Source organism: Aedes albopictus, chromosome 1, assembly GCF_035046485.1.
Source record: "Aedes albopictus strain Foshan chromosome 1, AalbF5, whole genome shotgun sequence".
In the NCBI taxonomy this organism is placed as follows: domain Eukaryota; kingdom Metazoa; phylum Arthropoda; class Insecta; order Diptera; family Culicidae; genus Aedes; species Aedes albopictus.
Window position 1 is genome coordinate 244,675,727 of NC_085136.1, and position 18,730 is coordinate 244,694,456.

General features: G+C 43.8%; 2 protein-coding genes and 1 pseudogene across 3 annotated transcripts in view; all 3 read left to right on the forward strand.

Moving 5' to 3' along the window:
- Positions 1-18,730, forward strand: part of LOC109411881 (dedicator of cytokinesis protein 3) — a 681,785-nt gene that overhangs the window by 211,015 nt on the left and 452,040 nt on the right. The gene's annotated exons all lie outside the window — the stretch shown is intronic.
- The window catches only part of LOC115262273 (small ribosomal subunit protein eS4-like), a 203,078-nt pseudogene that overhangs the window by 105,288 nt on the left and 79,060 nt on the right, over positions 1-18,730 (forward strand).
- Positions 417-18,437, forward strand: LOC109412715 (uncharacterized). Its single transcript, XM_062846531.1, has 5 exons — positions 417-642; positions 717-1,393; positions 1,590-2,324; positions 17,845-18,070; positions 18,141-18,437. The coding sequence occupies exons 1-5, from the start codon at positions 610-612 to the stop codon at positions 18,327-18,329; spliced, it is 1,860 nt and encodes a 619-aa protein (XP_062702515.1). The 5' UTR covers positions 417-609; the 3' UTR covers positions 18,330-18,437.

Below are 18,730 nucleotides of genomic sequence, written 5' to 3' on the forward strand. Positions count from 1 at the left end.
TATCACTGAATTTCACACTAACACTGCAGAAAATCTGTCAACAATAACTCAATACACATACATTTTCAGCGAAAAGATCTATTTGCGTGACAACAATCCACTCCCATGACTACCGGGCGGCCACCGTCAAATATCAGGATTGCCAACTGTCCGGCGACTGCTGTCAGTTTTCTTTGTCGCCGAATCTGGCGCTGGGTCTTCGGCGCGGAAACCCAAAGGTGGGAATAAAATTTTGGGGTTTGCGCGCAATAAATAAATAAATAAATAAATAAAAAACAATATTTTTTCAAAAACCTCTAAAACAAGCCGCACTCTAGTGCACTGGCTTTTGATTCGTAGCTTTGCGTAATTTATGAACGACCTCTTACATCCAAGCGCCCCTCGGCGAGTTGTTTGTTGACAATTTGGCGGTGGCGGACGGACGACGACGACACTCGAACGAAATCAATCAAAACATCCATTCGCAAGAAAAGACGTTCTGCAAATTTTCCATTTTATTTTAAGTTGTTAATTTTTGATTTCTTTCGCAATTTAGTGCTTCTAATGTAGAAAAATTGTGTACACTGAAAGTTCTCCACCTTGCTGCTGTAAAACATCCCTGTCGCCACGATGATCCTGTCGCATTTTATCGAGAAGATGAGGGTAACCAAAACATTTACTATAGGTACCTTGGAGCTGAGGAACAGCCTGTTGATTTTTGCTCTTCCCCCTTGTAGGTCGGAAAGAAGTACGTGCTGATGGATTTGATCGTTCACCCGGATTGCCAGCGACCGTGGGATACGGTTGGAGCGGAAAACAAATTCATTCCAGCCGAAGTGTGGAAAATCATCTACCGGAAGCTGGGGGACGTGTGCCGGAAGCAGTTTGCCGAGCGGGCCAAATCCGAGGACAGTAGATGCCAGCTGAACCAGGAGTACGAGTGTCGGTTGGACGGAAAACCTGGCTATTTGTTGCGGTACGAGTTTAGGGATGAGAACGCACGGGCGCATCTGAATGTTGTTTTCAATGATGACGATCAGAAGCTGCACCGGGAGTGCTTGGTGGTCCACATCTCGGATGCAACGAAAGATTTGTTCCGGGAGCTGGAAGAGAAGAAGAAGCTCATCGAAAGGCTGCAGAAGGAGAACAAAAAACTGAAGGAAATGCCGTCGCAGAGTCAGGAGTACACACCGGTTCCGGTGAAGAAATCCGGATCTTCCGGGTCGAACGCTTCCATGGAGTACATTCCGACGGCCATCAATGGCAAATCGCCAGCCTATTCGTCCAGCTACAAGGCTCGAAAAATCGAAGAGAATATCAAGCAGGAACCGGACCCGTACACACCGACTTCCAGCCAGGACTCCCTACCGGACAAGGTCGCATACGTTCCGAGAAGTCTGAGCACTCCGACCAGGTAAGATTTCTTTAACAATTTGACGGGATCTATTTTGCTTTATAAGTTATATTCATTAAAACCAAATTATCAAGAATCAAAAATAATCCGAAGCACATAATTGATAAATTTAATAATGACTGTTCTGCAGTTGGGAGTTTATTAGTTTACCTAGAACATCGCAAACAATTTAAAGATTATATAATTTCTCAAACAGGTCGGACACAAATCTGAAATCATCGAATTCTAACTCCCTGGAAGGTTCCACCATCGGCAAGAGGCGTCGCCGTGAGAAGGACATGAAATTGTTCGGGACCGACGACGAGGAAGAAGAAGAACCACCCAAAGTAGAGCCCACCCTCAATCGTAGCGACGAGGATATGTTCAGTCCCGAACGGTCCCCACTACTGCAGGATATCATATCCAACAGCACCGACGAGCTGACGGGAGCTACGGCAGTTGGCAGCGGTGCCAAACCCGAAGGCACCGAGGACTGCAAGCGCACGCAACTACCGCGGAAAACTAAAACCGGCGTCTGCTACAGTGGATTGATGAGCTCCGGCGAATATACTGCTTCCCCGCCAGCGTCGTCATCGTCCTCAAGCGCGGCCAAACGGCGCCGGAAGGACGACGAGGAGTACGCTCCCACCGGGAGTTCCTCCAAATCGATTGAAGGCTGGTTGAAAAAGTCCAGTCGGAATAAGTCGGACGAAAATTCCTCCAAGGATAAGGATCAGGATAAGCGCCGGAAGGGAAAGAAGGACAAGGAGAAAGAAGAACCCCCAGCGGATGCGGCGGTGGCGGCTGCTGCTGCTGCCGAAGTCGTTCCACTTCAAGTCGATCACGAAAAGCTGAAGGAGGAAGAGGAAAACATGCGCAAAACGATCGCCGGCTTGGAACAGCTGAACAAGATGTTTCCCGAGGATAAGTCCCTGCTGGATATTCCTATTTTGTGAGTAGCACTTCTTTTGATATTTTTTTTTCTTTTGTAGCTTAAGCATGAGTTTTTCTTTTCGTATTCGCTGAGTACAAACGGTACGAGTAGAAAGTAATAGGCAAATAATAACACATTTTAACAAATTATCTATGTGTATTTGTTGAAACAAACTAAAATATGATTTTGCTTATGGTTGTGGTTTCAACTATTGTTTGATATTGACAATCATATGGTTGAAAATAGTATCCTATACAAATTTCACAACGTTTATTTATCGTTTATTGTTTGTTTTAGTCTTAACATATATACACTTTTTCTTGGACTGAGATTTGGAGATCCTTTCATCAGTAACGTTTTTCTTTCATACATATGGCGATTTAAATTTAACTCAATAACACATAATTATCTAGAAAGGAGAAATCGAGGGAAAACCTTTGCAATTACTTTAGATTTTGGGATAGTATAAGGAAAGTTTCAGTTATATACTAATATCACAGAGGGCGGGGAATTGTTTGTAGTAACGGATTTTCCGACATGTTGCAGCTGTCCCAAAACTTGGGCAGCAGTTTGAAGATGAATTCATCGATGGTGTTGATTCCGGCTACCTGGTGCAGGTCGTTTGTTGGATGATAAGGATCTAAATTTAACATCATCTTAAGTACCCTGGGCTTGGATTATATCTTCCAGGAAGCTTTGATTTCAGGCATGTGGTCGATGGCCTTTGCAGCAATGATTGGAATAGCTGAATGTATAATCAATGGCAAACAATTCTGTAAGAATCAGATCTTCAAGTCATCTGATATAGTTATACTGATCATGACGCTGCATAGTAGGTATATCGAACATTTGTCGAAGTCATTTATGTGTCGGGAAAATATAATTCCAAGTTGGAGAGAATATTACAAACTGAGGGAGGGTAATAGGCCCAGTCAGACCCCTGAATGGGCAATGTGGGTTAGTTTATGGGAATGCCATTGAAGGTTTGTAATATTCTCCGAGGCTTTCGAAATCCAACAGGGCGCGTCCCCGGGTTGCGGATAGGGGGAAAAGGGAGATTTTTCACATTTGTACTGTAATCAGCCAATGTGGTATTATCTCCTATAGTGTTGTAGTGCGAATGAATGATCTCATTCTATGGGAATTCGAACCTTGTAATGTATTGTTTATCAACTTCAATTTTCTAAGCTTGATAAGGTTTTGAAGACAAACATGAGATGAGAGAATTGCCTAATAGGAAAGTCACATCAGCAAAGCTTTTACATATGCAAATGCTATCCATGGGGTCATGTCTAGCATTTAATATGTATGGCAATGACTGATTCTTACCTAGCAGGGGTACTACAAGACCACGCGGACAATTCGATTAAAGGCTTAATTGGGAATAATATATTTTCCAGAACTGAAGGGACATTTTTTCCGGGGTGACTGGCGAGTCGGAGAGGGTAGAAGTTTCCGTTTGTTATAATTGACAAAATAAACAATCGGGCGCTTTTTCTTTCTATGACTTGTTTGGTATTTTGTGAATTATTGTTTTTTGGTTTTGGAAGGTATGCGATTCACTATTGAGCCTTAAAATTATTTTGCATCTGAATAGCATTGATATTGTCAAGCCTGTACCAACACCCTAATCCCACACCAAAATACCCTTTTCCTATCCCATGGCGTTTATGTGGTCAGCAAAGACTATTCAGCCATTACCCCTCCTTATCATCGGCTTTGGACTGACTTGCGCTCTCATTGCCCCACCAAATGCTGCAAAATGAAAATGAAATGAAAAATGAAATTTAACATCATCTTAAGTAGTCGATTTTGTTTGATTTGTAGTTTTTTGCGATGGGTTCTCGCGCAGCTACTTCAAGCTGGGAATCCATACGTAATTGTTGGGCGAATGATGGCCTTGTAGAGCAGTAGTTTACTTGTTTTGTTCAAACGAGATCGACGACATATTAGGGAGTACAGAGATTTGACTAGCTTGTCACACTTCTGTAGGGATTTTTGCACGTGCGGTGCAAATTTCAGCTTCTGGTCTAGGTTTAATCCTAGGTACTTGACCTCTGTTGACCATTCAACTTCATGTCCTCCAGCGATAACACACCTTTGCGGTAGATACCTAGGGCTACGTCGGTTGGAGAAGTAGATTGCTTGGGTTTTGGCAGGATTGATCTTCACTTTCCATTTCCGTTGATATTCTTCGAGTGCACTTTGAGCAGCTTGTAACTTTGTTATCACTATTTCAGGATCCCGGTCTGTCGCAATAAAAGCAGTGTCATCCGCAAAGATATAATATTCAGCTCCATCAACCATAACAACATCTGCCGTGAATATGTTATATAAAGTTGGGCTCAAAACTGAACCTTGAGGTACTCCATAAGGAATGTTTTTCCTTCCAGACAACACTCCATTGACGATCACTTGGAAGCTGCGATTTTTGATGAACGATTCAACAATTTTTATCAATCGAACAGGAAAACCAGCGGATAACATTTTGTGTAGTATGGCGTCGTGCCACACGGAATCATAGGCTTTCTCTAATCCAACAGAATCATTCCCGATGATTGTTTGTTGTGAAAACCTGATTTGATGTGGCTAATTAGTCGCACTAATTGATGGTTAGTGGAATGTCCACGTTTAAACCCAAATTGTTCATCTGGGATTACATGAGCTGTCTCTAGGTGCTGTTCCAGCCTAGAGAGAATTGCTCGTTCCAGCAGCTTGCTCAGCGAAGATAGCAAACTGATGGGTCGATAGTTGGAAGGATTCGTAATATCTTTGCCAGGTTTTGGAATAGGTACGATGATCGCATGCTTCCAACCACATGGGAAGTAACAGAATTTCAGGCATGCAGTAAAGATCCGAGCCAGGAGTATAATAGCTTTGCGTGGCAAATGTTTTAAAAGTTGATTGCAAATTTTGTCACATCCTGGAGATTTTTTATTTTTAATTTTTTTGATCATCTCTTGTACTTGTTTTGGCCTTACCAGATAGTTGGTGTCATGTTCACTCGGCGAATCGTGGATCTGGCGAATTGATTCTTCTACCACTCTAGATGTGTCAGGGTCGCTGTCTGCAGTGTTGTTGTGGGCTGCTGCAAAGTTTTCGGCCAAGAGATCTGCTTTTCGTTGAGGAGACGCCACTAATTGACCGTCACTCCGCAATGGGGGAGTATACTTACAGTTTTTACGAAGCGCTCTTGAGATTTTCCACATTTTGTCCTCGCCTGGGTGCATATTGGCAATGGATCACTAAAATAACTAAAACGGCCGCTATGAAATGAACAGATAGCGCCACCGTAGCCTTGTGTGTTTGACGTAACTCGACTACTGTCACTGTGTTACCGTCCATATACGGTGGCGCTTTTGTTTTGATGCGGTGAGTAGCGGAAAAGTCGGCTTCAATGATCCATTACTTCCCCGAATTTACGGAAACGTGATTGTGCGCATTCTTCGCGGATCCTGTTGTTGAGTGCTTCCACGATGACTTTATAGAACGGATCCTTCGATCTAATCCACTGGCGTCGACGGCGATTTCGGAGACGAATCAACTGTCTGGTGTTTTCCGGTATATCAGGCACTTCGTATGGCCGACTAGGAAGCTTGGGTACAGAGCACGATTCCGCATGTAGAATACTATTGTTGAAAAAGTCGATAGCACTGTCGATGGACGCTACGTCGTTGATTTCCAAGTTGGGATTATTGAGGTCGATGCGTTCGTTGATAACTCGCTGGAACCTACGCCAGTTTGCGCGGGCATAGCAGTATTTGGTGTTGTCTGTTGCAACTTCCGAAGGATTCGTGTCAACTGTAAATAACACTGGCAGATGATCAGATGACAATTCGTTGACAACGGCTGGTTTTGTCATGTTCACCAAATTGTTGGAGAGGATTATGTCCAGTGTAGATGCGCGCCCCCGGCCCGTGGGATAGAAGGTATGAGAATCCGGCGCATGGATGAAGAAGTTTTCTGCGGCTAGTACTTGTAGAAGTTGGCTACCTGCTTTGTTGCCTTTGCTGCAGTTCCATTGACGACTTCGGGCATTCAGGTCCCCGACGACAAACGTTGGAATATCGCCTTCAGTTAGCTTCCGTAGGTCGTTTCTAAAATGGTGCCAGTCTCCTCTGTGCCTAGCACCCGGGAAGTAGACCGAAATGATCTTGATACGGGTACCACTGCAGTCCACCTGGATGCCGATTGCTTCGATCACTTTTGTAGTGAAATCAATTTGTTCGTACTTAATTCCCCTTTTGATAGACAGCATAACTCCGCCTCCCCTTGCTGCATCTTCAGTTTGTCTATCCGCACGTAGACATACATAGTTAGGGTGATGAAACGAGTTCGCCGTTCTGAGCCATGTCTCTGAGACAGCTGCAATATCAACTTCATGGCGCTGAAGAAAATCGAAGAACTCGAGCTGTTTACGGAGGACTGATCTTCCGTTCCAGTTAAGCAACTTTATACTACGATGATTAGGCATTGTAGATGTATTTTAGCATCAGCTCAGAGAGAGCCACAAATTGTTCTTGTTTGTTTCTGCACCCTTGTAGACGGTGAAACATGTCCCGAGCTAGACATAGAAACTCCGAAATTGAGAACAGCTCCGGGTTCGTTCTGCCTTCGTCAGTCTCTTCACAAGTGCGGACTACTTCAGAGTAGAGAGGGCGACCATTGTTAACATTCGTGAAGGAATGTTGTCTTAAGCTTGACGATTGCCGCTGACCTCCGGAGGCAGAGAACGACTTTTGGGGCTTACGATTTGCAGCGGCACGCTCTTCAATCCACTTCTGGTAGTTTTTTCGAGTGGGACATCCTCGAAAGTTTGCCGTATGGTTTCCACTGCAATTTGCACATTTGACTTGTGTGCGATTAGAGCGTTCACTATCACTTAGTTTTTCTCTCACTGGTAGTTTGCACTTGGTGGTTTCGTGTCTCTCTCCACATTTCACACACGAAGGAATCATGTTGCAATTAGTCTTCCCATGGCCGAATCGCTGGCAACGATGACACTGAACTACGTCGTTCTTCTTTTTCACATAATGTCTCCAGTTAACGAATAGGTTGAAGAGGCTTCTAACTTGCCGTAATTCCTGCAGCTTCACTGTTCCTTTCGCGAAAAAAAAGGAGATACAACACATCTTCTTCTGCACCGTTGCTTTTCACAGACAACACCTTAATGTCTTTCGGACATACATTGTAACGGTTAAGCTCCTCCTTTAACTCGTCGAGATCGAATTGCGTTAACCCCGACAGGACGATTTTCACCGGAACTTCTTCAGCTGGGACGAAACTGTAGAACTGCACTTCTTTTTGCTTCAGGGCGATTATCGTTTGCAGAAAATACTGCTTGTTACCAAGGATGAGTTGAACACCGTTTTTGATGGTTTTCATGTGATACTTGTCCTGGGGAATATTCTCAGTAGCAAAAAACTCGCGGAGATTTTTTGTAGTTATGCCTGTGACGGTTATCGGCGGACATCTAAACTTTTTAGATTCGTTGATCGTCGGCGACGACACTGGATTCATAGGACCTGTGTCGTAGGCATCTTCAACATCGTTAGGCAGTCCATCAAACATATTGTTATGAATGACGGAGCTCATGTTCGAGTGGGCTTGCTGAGTGACTTGAGCAGTTCGATCAGCGGAGTGTGCTTTTTGGCCCGAGTGACTCAATTTTTGACGTTTAGAGCACTCAGGATTTGCTGCATCTGAATCACCGGTGTGGGACGCGATTTTATGTGCCTTATCGTAGTCACATCTTATCTTTATCCCGGACTTAGTGGGGACATTTTGACCTCCCCGAGTAGGAAACGGCGGAAGGTTATCCAACACGGATGATTTACTAATTTTTAGTATCGAAAACGCGACGAATTTTACGTTATTAGCGGAGGCGGTTTAGAGCGAATGCAATATCCGGCCGTGTTGCCAAAAGAACTGAACGTTTATTTGTTGTTAACAAAAACAAACATCGAAACGACAAATAGTTTCAAACAGTTTATTGCTATCAAATAAATTTGTGCTTGTTATGCTCAATGTTTAAACTATTTTTAAACACCTATACAGCACCGGATTCATTAATTATCATGAATCCAAGGTACAACGTTTTAAACGGTTCCATTTCTTGTTTCTGTCCCAAACTTGGTCCCAACATCCACATTTCGTATTAAGAATGCACGAACGTGCTGAAAAAATAATTGATGACATCCATTGGATACAATCCACAATAATTTTGAAAATTTTATTTCGACAAAAGTCTACGAGGGGGAGGGTTGGTGTCTGAGATGGCCGAAAATGTGTCTACGTCGTTGATGGACAGCGCTACCCAACAAAGTTGTACAATAAGGCTATCCTTTCACTTCAATAATAATTTTTCAGTGTATGAATAGACTAGGCAGAGAACACAGTGTGTTTTTTTCTATCCGGCTATTTGTAGTCCTCTACGATATCCAATCGCGTTAAAATCTACTTTTCCTCACCGGCTGGGATACAAAACAAATCGACGGTCGTGACGGGAACAGTGAAATTATCAATCATTTTTGAGATAGCAAAAGACAAAAGGCGGCGTGAGGGCGCCTTTGAATCAATGAAAAATATCCAGGAGGAATTCCAAAGAAATTTAAGCAGGAATCCTCAAAAGAATTCCAGCGGTAATTTTCAAGGAAATTCAGAAAGGAATCTCGTAAGAATTTCTAGGAGGAATCCACGAAAAATGCCCAGAAGGAATCTCTGAAGGAACTCCAGGAGAAATCCTTGAGATAATTTTAGGAATACTTGCCGAAAGAACTCGACGAGAAATCGTCGAAAGAATTCCAAGAGGAATTCCCAAAGGAACTCCGTGAGGGATCCTCGAATGAATTCCAGGAGGAATCTATGAAGAAATGCGAAGAGAGATCACCAAAGAAATTCCAAGTGGAAGCCCCGAAAGAATTCCAGAAGGAGTCTCCGAAGGGAGTCTAGGAGTAATCTCCGAAGAAATTACAGGAAAAATACCTGCAGGAATCCCAGGGGGACCACCTAAGGAATTATGGGAGGAATATCCGAAAGAATTCCAAGCGGAATCCTCGAATTTTCAAGAAGAAACCCTGAAGAATAGGAGGAATCTCCGAAGAAACTTTAGGAAGAATCCCCGAACTCCAGGAGGAATTCCCAAAGGAATTCTAAGAGAAACCACTGAAGAGATTCAAGAAAGAAATCCCGAAGGAATTCCATAAGGAATCTCTGAAGGAATTTCAGGAGGTATCTCCGAAAGAATTCTAAGAGGAATCACCAAAGGAATTTCAGGAGGAATCCACACGGAATATCTAGAGAAATCCCCGAAAGAATTTCAGAAGGAATGCATGAAGGAAGTCCAGGAGGAATCCAGAAAGAATTTTCAAAACAATCCCCAAAGAATTTCTAGGAGAAATCAATGAAAAATATCCAGAAGGAATTCCTGAAGGAAACCCCGAAGAAATTCTAGAAGGAATTTCCGTAGGAATTCCAGGAGGGATCTCCGAAAAAAGCGAAGAAGAATTACCAAAGGAAACCAAGAAGAAATTCCGAAGCAAATCGAAGAGGAATCTCCGAAGAAATTCCAGAAGGAATTACGGTAGATATTTCGACAGAAATCCCCGACGGAATACCGGGAGGAATCCCCGAAGAAATTTCAGGCGGAATCCTCGAAAGAAGTCCAGAAAGAAACCCCGTAGCAATTCTAGGAAGAATCTTCGAAGGAATTCCAGGAGGAATCTTCGAAATAATTCAAGAAGGAATTTCCGAAGGAGTTTCAGGAGGAATCCTCGAAGAAAGCCCAGGAAGAATCTCTGAAGGACTTACCTTACCGATCAGGCTAAGGCCGGGGTGTGGCCTCTGATGTACATAGTAGCCGTCTCTATTCCATTCGGTCCATGGCTGTTTGTCTCCAGTTCCGCACTCTGCATAGGGTTCGCAGATCGTCCTCTACTTGGTTGACCCACTTAGCTCGCTGCACTCCACGTCTTCTTGTACCGGTCGGATGACTCTCGAGCAGCGATGCCAGATGATTTTCAGTATCACTTGTTTAAAAATCTGTCTCCCATACAAAATTTGGGTGAAAAATCTGTATCCTATACAAATTAAAAATCTGTATCCTATACAAATTAAAAATCTGTATTTCATATAAACGCAATCTGTACAGGTGCTCAAAAATCTGTATAATACAGATAAATCTGTATATATGGCATCCCTGCTCTCGAGAACCATTTTAGTCGGGTTGCTATCCGACATCCTGATGACGTGACCCGCCCACCGTAGCCTCCCGATTTTCGCGGTATGGACGATGGTTTGTTCTCTTAGCAGCTGATGCAGCTCGTGGTTCATTCGCCTTCTCCATCTCCAAGTCCCGTCTGTGGTGGATAAGATCTGCACAATCAGAATTATTATAAGAAATGTGCCATTACTTCTCTCCGTGTATAATATTGACACAAACGAGATCGCTCAACCCTATGCGGTGAGGGCGGCGAGCTTTACAATTGACGTTTGTGCTTGCTGACCTCCGACGCCGTTCAATGGCAGCGTATAATAGTGTTCGTGAAGGCGAGAATGGAAAGCGCGCTTCAACGGAACGCTGCTTTGCCGTGGTTGATGAACGGGCGAAGAAAAAATGAATGAGGATGAATAAGATTGGCACGAGACAGAGTTTGTGTATGTATGCGTGTGATGATGAGAAACGTGAACGGTGGAGAATCGGTTTTGAAAGAAAAAGCCTTCAGTCTAGATTCTACTTTTGCGGCTTATAGATGCCAGAATTTCTATGTTCGCGTTTAGAATTCGGGGTCAAGATTTCGGTTACCACAATGGCGCAGCAAATGCTCCTGTATGGTAAGTATATTTACAAATTGCAATTGAGAAAAAAGAGGTTTTCGGCCGGGTGAAAAAATGCTTGCGAAAGTTCAAGCAGAAAAGAAAAATAATGCTTGCGAAAGTTCAAGCGGAGAATTGCGAAAGGAAAAAGCGAGTGGAAATAGGCTTGCGAAAGATCAAGCAGAAAAAAATAGCTTGCGAAAGTTCAAGCTGAATCGGCAGAAACGCTTGCGAAAGTTCAAGCTGAGTAAAAATGCTTGCGAAAGATCAAGCTTGTAGGAAATGCTTGCGAAAGACCAAGCAGAAAAAAAGAGCTTGCGAAAGTTCAAGCTGAATCAGAAGAAAAGCTTGCGAAAGTTCAAGCTGAGTCACAGACAAACAGATCAACTGAGTAGAATTTGAAGATTGGGTTGGATTAAAGATCGATTTGATTGGATTTCGTTTATATTTAGATTGGATTAGGGTCGGATTGGGTTATTGGTTTGGTGTTTGCGAAAGTTCAAGCAAAGTAAAAGAAAAAAAAGCTTGCGAGAGCTCAAGCGGCAAAAAAAATCATTCTTACGAAATGACAAAGTAAGTGGATTTCTGTTTGCGAAAGATCAAGCTACATTTATCTTTCAAGCAGAAAAGAGTGCTTGCGACGCTTGCGAATGTTCAAGCAAAATAAAACTGCCTGCGGAGCGGAGCCAAAAAAAAATAATACCAAAAAAAAACTTGTGAAACTTCAAGCTGACAGTTCACAGACAAACAGACCAAGTTCATAAACTGAGTAGAATTTTAACGTGATTTAAGGTTGAATTGGATTGGAGATAGAGTTGGATAGGATTTAGATTGGATTTGGGTCAGACTCTGCAATTGGTGCTTGTAAAAGTTCAAGCAGAGTAAAAGAAGCCATGCTCGCAAAAGCTCGAGCGGCGAAAAAAAAAATCATTCTTTCGAAAGGCCAAAGTAAGTGCTTGTGAAAGATCAAGCTTGTAGAAAACGCATGCAAAGAATCGAGCAAAAAAAAATAAAACCAAAGTTCAAGCTAAACCACAGACAAACAGATCAAGTTTGAAGACTGAGTAAAAATTTGAACTGGATATAAGGTTGAATTGGATTGGATTGCATATGAATTGGAATGAATTTGGATTGGATTTGAACCGGATTGTAATTGGATTTGGATTGGGTTTGGATTGGATTTGGATTGGATTTGGATTTAATTCAGATTGGATTTGGATTGGATTTTGATTTGATTTGGATTTGGATTATGATTTGTATTGGATGTGAATTGCATTTGGATTATATGTTTATTAGATCTTGGAAGGATTTGAATTAACTTTGGAAGGAATTTGGATAGGATTTAGATTCAATTTCAATTGGATTAGGATTGGATTTGGATTTGAATTGGATTTGGATTGGATTTGGTTTGGATTTGGATTGGATTTGGATTGGATTTGGATTGGATTGGATTTGGATTGGATTTGGATTGGATTTGGATTGGATTTGGATTGGATTTGGATTGGATTTGGATTGGATTTGGATTGGATTTGGATTGGATTTGGATTGGATTTGGATTGGATTTTGATTGGATTTTGATTGGATTTTGATTGGATTTGGATTGGATTTGGATTGGATTTGGATTGGATTTGGATTGGATTTGGATTGGATTTGGATTGGATTTGAATTGGATTTGGTTTGGATTTGGATTGGATTTGGATTGGATTTGGATTGGATTTGGATTGGATTTGGATTGGATTTGGATTGGATTTGGATTGGATTTGGATTGGATTTGGATTGGATTTGGATTGGATTTGGATTGGATTTGGATTGGATTTGGATTGGATTTGGATTGGATTTGGATTGGATTTGGATTGGATTTGGATTGGATTTGGATTGGATTTGGATTGGATTGGATTTGGATTGGATTTGGATTGGATTTGGATTGGATTTGGATTGGATTTGGATTGGATTTGGATTGGATTTGGATTGGATTTGGATTGGATTTGGATTGGATTTTGATTGGATTTGGATTGGATTTGGATTGGATTTGTATTGGATTTGGATTGGATTTGGATTGGATTGGATTTGGATTGGATTTGGATTGGATGTAGATTGGATTTGGATTGGATTTTCGATGGATTTTTATTTGAAGAGTAGAGAAGGGGGCGAATGTGGTGGATAAGATCTGCACAATCAGAATTATTATAAGAAATGTGCCATTACTTCTCTCCGTGTATAATATTGACACAAACGAGATCGCTCAACCCTATGCGGTGAGGGCGGCGAGCTTTACAATTGACGTTTGTGCTTGCTGACCTCCGACGCCGTTCAATGGCAGCGTATAATAGTGTTCGTGAAGGCGAGAATGGAAAGCGCGCTTCAACGGAACGCTGCTTTGCCGTGGTTGATGAACGGGCGAAGAAAAAATGAATGAGGATGAATAAGATTGGCACGAGACAGAGTTTGTGTATGTATGCGTGTGATGATGAGAAACGTGAACGGTGGAGAATCGGTTTTGAAAGAAAAAGCCTTCAGTCTAGATTCTACTTTTGCGGCTTATAGATGCCAGAATTTCTATGTTCGCGTTTAGAATTCGGGGTCAAGATTTCGGTTACCACACCGTCTTCCATCTGTACTCCGCCGTAGATGGTACGCAACACCTTCCGTTCGAAAACTCCAAGGGCGCGTTGGTCCTCTGTACGTAGCGTTCATGCTTCGTGCCCATAGAGGACTACCGATCTAATCAACGTTTTGAAGATAGTCAATTTTGTGTGACGGCGAACTTTGTCCGATCATAGAGTTCTGCGGAGTCCAAAGTAAAAAAGTATTCCTGCCAAAATGCGCCTCTGAATTTCTCTGCTGGTGTCGTTGTCGGCGGTTACCAGTGAGCCCAAGTACACGAATTCTTCAATCGGCTCGATTTCATCACCGTCGATATAAATTCGGGGTGGCGGGTGCTGTCACAGATTGGCGTCGGGTCAAATCCTGCTATTCCCTGGCCTACGAGGTGAACACGCTCCTCGCCACCGTGGAGTTGGTTTCCTGCTCAGCGCTCACGCCCACGCTGCGCTCATGAAGTGGAAACCTATCAATAGGAGGATAATTATAGCCAGATTCAGAACAGAACACGGGTTTGAAACCTCACCATGATCCAATGTTACGCGCCAATCCATGCTGCCGAATTTCAAGATAAAGAAAACTTCTACAGTCAACTGAATGCTGTCGTGGACAAGATTCCGAAAGGTGATATCAAGATCCTCATGGGTGACCTCAACGCGAAGGTTGGTTCCGACAACTCGGACTATGAGCACGTCATGGGACGCCGTGGTCTCGGAGAAGCGGGCGAAAACGGAGAGCTGTTTGCAGAGTTTTGTGGCAACAATCACATGGTGATTGGGGGATCGTTCTTTCCTCATCGACCAGTGCACAAAGTTACATGTGTTTCCCGTGATGGCGTCACGGAAAATCAAATAATGTGCGGAACAAACGTAGCGCCGACATTGCGTCCGACCATCATCTCCTAATTGGCGATATCCGACTGCTCATTGCTAGGATCCATCGACAGGAGGTGAAAATCGAACGCCGGTTCAACACACGCCGTCTGGTAGACGCTGCGGTGAAAAGGTCCTTCATCGAGGAGCTAGAGAACCGTGCTGCGAATATTCCAGAAGGTGAAAGCGTAGGAGATCAATGGAGCGCCATCAAGAACGCCTTCATCGCCACCGAATAATTTGGGTGAGCTACGCACCCGAAGAAAGCAGTGGATCACAGATGATACCTGGAGGAAGATAGAGGAGCGAAGGAACGCCATAGCCATGATAGGGCGAACGAAAACACGATGAGCCAAAGCCGTAGCCCGTCAGCGCTATTCGGCTCTCGAGAAGGAAACGCTCATGTAGATGGGACAAAAGAGCGTGGGCGGACTCCCTAGCCGACGAAGGCGAGAAAGCCGCAAAAACCGGCGACATCCGTCTCCTATACGATGTCTCACGTCGCCTTAGTGGGACCAAGATGAATGCCACGATGCCCGTGAAAGACACGTCTGGGCAGTTACTTACCGACCCGGCTGACCAGTTGAAACGCTGCTTCGAGCACTTTGGAAACTTTTTCAAGTGTCGGTCACGCCATCAACACCTCAGCATGATCTGCCAAGAGTTCAACGCATTACCCGTGTCAACACCGAAGCTCCATCAGTGCAGGAGATAGAAACAGCCATCCGTAGCATGAAATCGAACAGGGCCCCAGGGGTCGTTCGCATATCAGCTGAGATGCTCAAAGCTGACCCCGTAGTATCCGCACAACTACTGCATCAATTATTCTGTAACATATGGGAAACCGCGACATTTCCGGCCGACTGGATACAAGACGTCTTAGTAAAAGTACCCAAAAAGGGTGGACTGACTGTATGCGATAATTGGCAGGTATCATGTTGCTGTGCATCGTTCTCAAAGATACAGGAGAAGATTGACGCCACTTTCCGACGGCAGCAAGCAGGATTCCGTGCCGGACGATCCTGTGTGGACCATATTGTCACGCTCCGTATCATCCTAGAGCAAATCAATGAATTCCAAGAGTCTCCCTACCTGGTGTTCATTGATTACGTAAAACCCTTCGACCGTCTCAATCACGGAAACATGTGGGAAGTCCTCAGGCGCAAAGGTCTCCCTGAGAAAATCATCGGCCTCATTGAAGCACAGTACAGGGCATTTTCGTGCAGAGTGAGGCGAAGATGTATACTGTCACCGCTACTGTTCCTCATTCTAATCGACGAGATCCTGGTTGATGCGATTAACCGTGAACCAAATCGTGGATTGCTGTGGCAGCCCATTACCATAGAGCACCTAACTTAATGACTTCGATTTGGCTGATGACGTTGCTCTCCAAGCTCAACTTTAAGGTAGCTGGGCAATCAGCGGAGAATGTTGAAAGCTTCTAATATCTTGGTAGCCTAATGGCGGCCGATGGCGGCACCAAGATCGACACAGGTGCACGGATCAAGAAGGCGAGGACTGCTTTTGCGAGTTAAAAAAAATGTATGAAAAAACAACCAGATCAGTCGACGCACCAAAATCCGATTTTTTTAACTCGAACGTGAAATCTGTGCTGCTATACGCCAGTGAAACCTGGTGTGTATCAGTGAAGAACACGCAACGGCTGCAGGTCTTCATCAATAGATGCGGTATAAAGTTCGTGCATGGTGGCCTCACAATTGGATCTCCAACGTGGAGCTTCATCGTCGATGTCATCAAAAGCCGATAGCGACAGAAATTCGGGAGCAAAAGTGGAGGTGGATCGGCCACACTCTACGCAGGGGCGGAAACGAAATCTTCAAACAAGCGTTAGACTCCAACCCAGCAGGACATCGCAACAGAGGCAGACCCAGAGGCTCATGGCGGCGCAGCCTCAACAACGAATTTGGCTCTCTGCACCACAATGGGTGCCCAGGACTGAAAGTAAGTAGTATATTAGAAAGGGGTCTCGGCAAGATCGGTGCAGGTGGAAGCCCCATGTCGACACGTCCTTATGTGTGCTGGCCTTAATCGCGGGAACGTCAAATCGCTGTACACGCGGTATCCGTTCTTGATACTTGCTGTGTAGTTGGAAATAGGCGTGGTATCGACTCTGCCACTGTCTGCCTTCCGAGAACAAAGGGACCACTCGGGAAACTGGCTATAAGCGACAGCATGCTACGCCGGTGGACTCCCCAAAGCGAGTCATCGATGTTCGTTGCTGCAGGCTACGCAACTAACCTCGAGAGTGCTATGATAGCAGTATGTACCTAGTAGCTACAAAACTGCTGCATCAATTGTTCTACAACCACGACATTTCCGACTGCATGCAAGGCGTCTTAGTCTTAGTGTTTGGGATACTTGGCGGGGCATCATGTTACCACTAGAGGAAGGCATTAGGCTAGTGTTGAGTATTTCGCAGGTTTAAAAAAACGAAAGGATTGGTTTCTTTTCTTCAAAGGTTTCGAGAAATGTGGTAAGTTGAGTCATATTGTCAAACTACGTTGTACTACATTTGCACATTATTGAACCCATTTGGGGATTAATAGGGAAGCGTGTTGAACTGATTACAGGTTGGATGACAGCTAGACAACTAAATCGCGAAAGTGTGCGCTTCCAAGGTTGCAATTCAGTGAGCCGAATCAAAGTTGAAATCTAATGTTTTACAACAAACTGCGATAAGTTTGATGTGCTCTATAGCAAACTACCAGACGGAAGTCCTAGTATGCATTGCAAGTTGATGATCGGTAAGATATGAACTTTTGGTGGAAGAAGATTCTCTCTGCCCTTGTACATAGTGGATTGCTTATAGGTCTAAGTACTTAGGGATTCACTTTCCGGTTTGGCCCTTCATGCAACGACTTGGGAGTACTGTTCTGCATCGTGATCTTGCTACTGATAGGAGGTAACAGGACGATATGACAATTCCTGCAATGGTGACGGCTTGTTATCATATCATATTGTATCATTCGTTCCACGATATTTAAGTATCTATGTTTGGTAGGGCCATGGGCCCAGAAGAGGGTCAACGTCAATGTGATTCTTGGATCACTAGCCAAATTCAACTAGCTTACTAGCTAAATTGAAGTTAGCTACAATCCTTGCTTTATGTCACCGTTTTTGAGCTGCGTGGTTATATGTGGGTTGCTATTATTTACTATGTAAATTAATGACTTTTGTATGTCCATTGAGTGCCAACAGTTATTGAATACATCTTCATTCAAATTTTCCAGAAACTGCCATAAGCTGTCTGCCGACGAAATCGAGGCTACATTCCACAACCATCGAGACGCTTTGAGGTGCATCTACGATGAATGCAAGAATAAAACGGAAATCGAACTGCGCGATTCCGAACTGTGCAACTACACCGAAGTAATAAGTGTCCTCACCGACGATCAAGCCTACGCCATGATAAGGTGCCTTGAGCAGGAACTGACCCCGGAAGACGAGCGTGGAATGGTAAAATTACGTTGAAGAACTAAACCTCCGGTAGAACTAACGGGAGATTTTTTTGACTGTAATTTTATAGTACACGGATTTTTTCGCCTCGACGCTGGTCATGGAGTGGGGCCTGCGGGTTTGGATGGATTTGCATCGATTTGACGATCGAACAAAAGCGCTCGAACGCATCAAACTCCAAGAGGAGGCCAATCCCATGGATCTGACGCCGACTACTCTAAACTCGATGATGGGCACCAGTCGAACCCGGAAACGATGAGACTGAGAGCATTTATTAGTAGCAACGCTGTCTCGAAATCAACGTTGATGTTCTTTTTTATTACAGTAAGATTTTTCTCGATTCGTTGGAATAAAATGTTTTTTTGAATTATCGTTTATTAGAAGGTTCGTGCGCCATTTAACAATGATTCATTCATTTATTTAGCTTAGTATCTTCACTTAGATAAGAAAACTGAGTCCACAATATTACGCCACACATTTCGGTTCGCTGCTGCTTCTCTCCAACCTCGGGAACGTTTTATACTCGCCAAATCGCATTCGACCTGTTCAGCCCAGCTTTTCCGCTGTGCCGAAATGAAGATCTTGTACCATCCGGATTATTGCGAACACAATCTTTGCAGTATTGATATCCGGCGTTCTTGCAACATGCTCCACCCACCG